General features: G+C 49.5%; 1 protein-coding gene across 1 annotated transcript in view; it reads left to right on the forward strand.

Moving 5' to 3' along the window:
* The window catches only part of LOC125305694 (cingulin), a 47245-nt gene that overhangs the window by 14778 nt on the left and 24967 nt on the right, over positions 1–7500 (forward strand). The window contains exons 3-6 of the mRNA XM_048260603.1: positions 1213–2017; positions 2194–2297; positions 3269–3338; positions 7312–7436. Of these exons, the coding sequence (XP_048116560.1) occupies positions 1213–2017; positions 2194–2297; positions 3269–3338; positions 7312–7436 (1104 nt within the window). The remainder of the gene's footprint in view (positions 1–1212; positions 2018–2193; positions 2298–3268; positions 3339–7311; positions 7437–7500) is intronic.

The following is a 7500-nucleotide window of genomic DNA, read 5'->3' on the forward strand; positions in this document are numbered from 1 at the left end:
ATTGAATTTTGATTATCAAATATTGACCGGGATGCCGACCACTTGTGTAGGCCCTAACAGTTGGTTTTACAAGAAGAAGCAAAAAGGCGACGAACGACCGTTTAGCCTACCTATCCTCATGGTTGTGGAGGATGATCGTTAGCAGTGAAGTCTTTTATTCTCAAGATGGCCTAATGGTGTAGCATAGGCTACTGTCTACTAAGACGTAGGCTAAAATGCAACTATCTACAGTCCTCCAAAAATGAATTGCCAGAGATAGGCTATGAAGGGAAAAAGTGCAGCATTTTAAACATGGCAAGAATATTTTTACCGGAACAGTTTGTTCTAATTTGTCTCGTGAAATTCGTGCTTGTGGACATCATTCACCTTCTGTCCTTCTATTTCAAGTTGTCATGATTGTCACTTGATTATATAATCACAACAAATGCTAATAAATGAAAACAGAATAGGCTTATGTGCTATAGCCTACAGGTCAGTTAGGCTAACTCCCGTATGTCAAAATAAACTGATTTGATCCTATGAATTGTTAGCGATCACACACAACAACCAACGCCATTAATGTTACATGATGCTGACTGACGCCATTAATGTTACATGATGCTGACTGACGCTGGCTATAACTGTAAGCTACCGTTTTAACGTCTGCTGAGTCTACTGCCTACCAAAACCTGTCGCTGTTCAGTTGAAGTTAAATGATCAAATATTGTTTAATTTTGTGTCAACTTTCAGAGGGAAGGTTCCTTTCTGGCCAAATTTCACAGCTTCTAAGAAAGTCTGTCGTCTTCGTGTAAACCGAGTTTTGAACAGAAAAAGTTAGGCTAGATCTACCATTAGGCTACATGCAGGTTCTCCCATAACGTTATCGATACAGATCAATGCACCAAATCAGGGCGATTTTAGCGAAATAACGTTCCTGTGACAGGCTATCAAATATTGAACAATGGGATAACGTTTCATCATCACCTTTATTGATGCCTGAAATGTTGACATTGCTGAAATACAGAGATGTAGCCTACTGAGAGGAGGCAGCTGCAGACAGCGATGTTCAATGGGTTCAACTTGTCCCTTGCCTACCAGGTGGATGTAAACAAAGCTATAGAACCTAAAATACGTCACATGAAAAACGTTAATACACACACAACTACACTACGTACCGGTTCACCTTCAGCCACATTGAGGTCTCTGTTCCCTGTGTGTGTGTGTGTGTGCCAGACACAGAGAGGCCCCCGGCCAGAGGTCCTACCCCCCCGCAGACGACAGCGGCTATCTCCGCCGCGCCCAGTCTCACGGCTCCCTGTTGGACCGAGACGGCGACGCCAGCGACGAGTTCCCCGACCACTTGGGCCGGCCCCCAGGAGATGGACGCTCCGGTAGCTACGGCAACCTGGACGGAGGGCTAGGAGTTGGAAGAGAGAGAGGGCGGAGAGGAGGAGGAGGAGGGGGGTTGCAGAGGAACCAGTGGGGAGGGTCGCACGGCGTGGGGCTCAATGGTTCGCCGGGAACAGGCAGTGAGTACGGCTCCTCGGAGTCCTTCCCCGATAGCCCCCCTCGAGCTGCCAGCGCCCCACACCGCCAACCCCCACCCACCCATTCCCCACAACGCCAGCCCCCACACCACCAGCCCCCACCCCACCAGCCCACACCCCACCAGCCCCCACACCACCAGACCACACCCCACCAGCCCCAGCAGCCCCCACCGAACCACATCCCCGTCAACCGCCTCATCAGCCAGTTCAACGGAGGCCGCAGTACCGGCGGAGCTGCCAGGGGGCGCTCTCCCGACGTGGACTCGGGACGCCCGGCTGCCCCTCCCCCTTACGCTGCCGCCTCCCTCGTCTCCAACCCGTACTCCTCGCTCCCCTCGTCCAGTCAGAACAGCCTGGGCCGGGGCGCAGGGTCCGTCGGCAAGGTAACGCCAGTGCACAATTCCACCTCTCCCTCATCAGCCAATGAGTGGCAGTCTCAGGGGCGATATGTTGCTGTGGAGACTGCACCTGCCAATCAAGTAGAGGCACAGGTGATAAACCTGAGGGTGATAAACTCTCTCTCTCTCTCTCTTTCTCTCTCTCTCTTTCTCTTTCTCTCTCTCTCTCATAAACACACACACAACTGTTCATACACACACACAACTGTTCTTATGTGCCATATAAGTGTGTGTGTGTGTCAGTGTTTCACTCTGGACTCCTTTTCTAGGTGACCCCTGACCTCTTGCTGGACCAGGGTCAGAGTTCAGGCTCAGAGTTCTCCAATGAGGACGACCAGATTCAGCAGATGATCTACAGTGTCTTACGGCAGGGGTAAATGTCTTGGGCAACACTCATGATTTTCTCCTCGTCCTTCACAAATGGGATCACTTGTCTGTTGATTATGATGAGGGTTTAGTTATTACGTGATAACAGCAAAATGAACACAAACAACACAATCGTCATGAATGATGATGGTGATGATGTAACAGTATTTTTAGTAAAGGTAATGTTTAGCAATCTTATTGTGTTTTGGAAGAAAGGGTAGAAATAACAGAATGCCTAAAAGGCCTCTCCTCTGAGCTGCCCTCCCAGCTTCTCGCCTAGAGACAGCCGGCTACCTATTGTACAGCTCCACACACACTCCCCTCTGACCCTATTGTACAGCTCCACACACACTCCCCTCTGACCCTATTGTACAGCTCCACACACACTCCCCTCTGACCCTATACGGCAGCGAGTGACTCACAACAGGCCTGTCTATCGGTCAGCCTGGCGACTGCAGTAGCACATTCCTTTCCTGGGTGCAGCAGCAGCAGCAGCAGCAGTGGTGGTGGAGGTGGTGATCTGGCTGACTGGCGGTGTGTGTGTGTGTGTGTGTCTGTGTGGGAAAGATGGGACAGGAACAGGAACTTGGTCCTCTGAGAATGCATCTGCCCGTCTCCTCCCACGCAAGGCAGGCAAGCGCACGTCAGCCCTGTTCTCCACTGATGCCAGAAATAGCTGCACGATGTGTTTTATGATGCATATAATGGGAGTACCGTCGTGAAACCAAGGGGTGTGACTGTCTACTCAGCTGATGGGCCAGACGGTTGTGTGTTAAGATTGTGTGTGTGTGTGTGTGTGTGTTTCTGTTTCTGCCTGTGTGTGAGTGTGTGTGTGTGTGGGGGGGGGTGTGTGTGTGTTAGAGAGAGAGAGCGTGCAAGTGTGTGTGTTTGTTTGTGTGCAAGGGGAGGTAACGACTGTTTGTGTGTGTGTGTTTGTGTGCGCATGACTCATCCTCTCTCCCCTATCTCCTCTCTCAGGAGCACAGAGAGTGATGCTGTCATCAAACAGAAGGTCCGAGTGCTCTGCAGCAAGATCCACACTCTCAAGGTACACACACACACACACACCCCCTCTCAAGGTACACACACACACACACACACACACACACAAACAAACACACACACTCGCACACACCCTCTCAAGGTACACCCTTCACTTCCCACCATTAACCCCCCTCCACATCCTTCCACAGGCCCTCTTATCCCCACCTCTTAACCCCAGTAAACACAACCTGACTCCATGAGGCTTAAAACCTGAACCCTGACACTTGCATATTTGCAACCCGTAAGCAAAGGCTCAGTAGGCAAATCCCCTTGCATTCACACTTCAACTGCATAAGCTTATAGTGTAATGTTGTGCAACCACAAAATCACTACATAGTTCCCTGTCACAAAAAATGAATCCCATTACATAATAGCTTCCTGCAGGTTTCTAGCCGTCTGCTGTTTTCAAATTAGATTTGACATCGTTGAGGATGGATATGTAGGTTGTCATTTTCTTGGAAGCACATACCATGCAAGAAGGGTTGGGTATCATTAATATTCTGTTTTCCTCGGTATCCGGTGGAGCGCTCTAGAATCTTTGGGATCCGGAACACTTGGAGTGCTCTAGAATCTTTGGGATCCGGAACACTTGGAGCGCTCTAGAATCTTTGGGATCCGGAACACTTTTTTCCCTGTTGCGCCTCTCATTTACACTACAAACAAACGGAGCAATTTGGCCCTGTGTCCATTTGAAAACCAGTGCCTGCCAGCCGTGAATGCAACACCTAGAATCACCTATATTACTACTTGCAATACAAATGAATACGTTGCTATGTTGAATATGTGCTGTAGGCAGTTGGTTGTAGACAGTGCTTTGTGTGGCAGAGTCGGGGCCACATTAAGCTTGTCTGGGGCCCTGGGTTAATACAGCACCCAGGGCCACAGTAGCCAGTTTATCTGCGCTCCAGCAAGACAGCTGGCTATGTTACTAAATTAACCTCTCTGCTTTGCAAAGTAGTGTGTTGCTGCTTGACATTAATCAGCTCAAGCCCAAAAGATAGTGTTGCAGCAGCACAGATGAAGTGTGTCATGCTGACACTTTTATCATTCTTACTGGAACCACATGCTTCATGAGCTCATTCGTTTCAACGCTGATAATCAGCCAGCGGTACTGAAAACACCCCTCGTGCCCGTGGACTTACATCACCTTATCACGCACGCACGCACGCACGCACACACGCACACACGCACCGTCGTGCCAGTGGACTTACATCACCTTATCAAGCCTTATCCACACGCACACACGCACACACGCACACACGCACACACACACACACGCACACACGCACACACGCACACACGCACACACGCACACACGCACACACGCACACACGCACACACGCACACACGCACACACGCACACACGCACACACGCACACACGCACACACGCACACACGCACACACGCACACACGCACACACGCACACACGCACACACGCACACACGCACACACGCACCGTCGTGCCAGTGGACTTACATCACCTTATCACGCACGCACGCACGCACGCACACACGCACACACGCACACACGCACCGTCGTGCCAGTGGACTTACATCACCTTATCACGCACGCACGCACGCACACACACACTCACACACGCACACACACACTCACACATGCACACACACACTCACACATGCACACACACACTCACACATGCACACACACACTCACACATGCACACACACACTCACACATGCACACACACACTCACACATGCACACACACACTCACACATGCACACACACACTCACACATGCACACACACACTCACACATGCACACACACACTCACACATGCACACACACACTCACACATGCACACACACACTCACACATGCACACACACACTCACACATGCACACACACACTCACACATGCACACACACACTCACACATGCACACACACACTCACACATGCACACACACACTCACACATGCACACACACACTCACACATGCACACACACACTCACACATGCACACACACACTCACACATGCACACACACACTCACACATGCACACACACACTCACACATGCACACACACACTCACACATGCACACACACACTCACACATGCACACACACACTCACACATGCACACACACACTCACACATGCACACACACACTCACACATGCACACACACACTCACACATGCACACACACACTCACACATGCACACACACACTCACACATGCACACACACACTCACACATGCACACACACACTCACACATGCACACACACACTCACACATGCACACACACACTCACACATGCACACACACACTCACACATGCACACACACACTCACACATGCACACACACACTCACACATGCACACACACACTCACACATGCACACACACACTCACACATGCACACACACACTCACACATGCACACACACACTCACACATGCACACACACACTCACACATGCACACACACACTCACACATGCACACACACACTCACACATGCACACACACACTCACACATGCACACACACACTCACACATGCACACACACACTCACACATGCACACACACACTCACACATGCACACACGCACTCACACATGCACACACACACTCACACATGCACACATAGAAGAATTTCAAAACACTTACACAATGTAAGAAAGAGAAGTCCACACACACACATACACACAGACACACACACAGGCACACACACACACACTCACACATGCACACACACACTCACACATGCACACACACACACACACACACACACACACACACACACACACACACACACACACACACACACATACCCCACCCCACCACCCCACCACCCATGTCTGACTTTTGAGACGTCTGGCCAGTGCTTAATTAGGCAGCAGCACCTTAGCCCCCCTCCCCCCTCTGTAGTCTCCCCTGGGCTCAGAGTCTGTCAGCTGAGCCCGGTCTAATCCTGGTGCTTCCCCCCATTGCAGCCGCTCCGGGATTACTGTGTTTGGGACGGTAATTGAAGTGTAATCTAGAGCTAATCTGTTGAGCCATTGTTTTCTTGGATGCGTTTTCTTGGTTTGGTAAACACACGGCACAGGCACACACTCCACAGAGCCTCAGAGCTGCTCGTCCAAGAAGCCCCGCAGTGCCAGCAGGCTCTGTTAAGAAACCGTGAACAATACCCAAGCGCCTCATGGGGGACAAACAACAATAACAACAACAACAACCACGAAACACACAACAAACAAAAACAACGCTAGAGTCCAGGATCCAAAATGAAGGGAACTTCTCAATGAGGACATAAACAACAATACCTGCTCCCTTTATTGGGGCCCAACACCAAACAACACCAAAACAAAAACAACAACCGAAACTAGCAACAGTAGTGTCCTGGGCAGCCTTTATGCCTTGAATTTCCCCTTGGGGATCAATAAAGTATCTATTTATCCATCTATCCATCTATTCATCTATCCATCCATCCATCCATCCATCCATCCAACCAAATCTGGAAATTTCTCACTGAAGAATTGACTTTGTACACTGAAAAGGAGAAAAGTATCAGCCATTATTGCCCATTTGAAGTCAATCAATTTTATGTCATGTAAAGCATTCTTCATATTTAAGACACACACAGCCTCTCTTGCTGAATACCCCCCCCCTCTCTCTCACATAGCCTACAGACACACACACACAAACAAAATACACTCTGCTTCGAAAACAAGAACAACACAGGTAAGTCAGTCAACCACAAGGGGAGAATGTAAAACTCAAAAACATGTTGGAGGACACAAGGCTATAAATCATTGGAATAGTCTCCATACAGAGTTTTTTTTGTCTCTATTCTGTCTACGTGGTGGGTTTTAAAGAGGAATCCCTGTTGAATGTGTTTAGCGATCCAAGTCATATTGTACTACATTTCCCAGGGTCCTCAGGCTGTGAGGGCTGACCCCATCCCTGGTGTTGAATGTGTTTAGCGATCTAAGTCATATTGTACTACATTTCCCAGGGTCCTCAGGCTGTGAGGGCTGACCCCATCCTGAAGGCAGAGCTGGAGGAGTCGAGGGACGAGTGTCTGAACCTGCAGGAGCAGCTGGACAGAAAGAAGATTGAGCTTCATCAGATACACACTGAGTACGACTCTCATATGATACAGATGTATGACATACACAAATGTAGACTCTCATATGATACAGAT

This window comes from Alosa alosa, chromosome 13 (assembly GCF_017589495.1).
Source record: "Alosa alosa isolate M-15738 ecotype Scorff River chromosome 13, AALO_Geno_1.1, whole genome shotgun sequence".
NCBI classification, from domain to species: Eukaryota; Metazoa; Chordata; class Actinopteri; order Clupeiformes; family Clupeidae; genus Alosa; species Alosa alosa.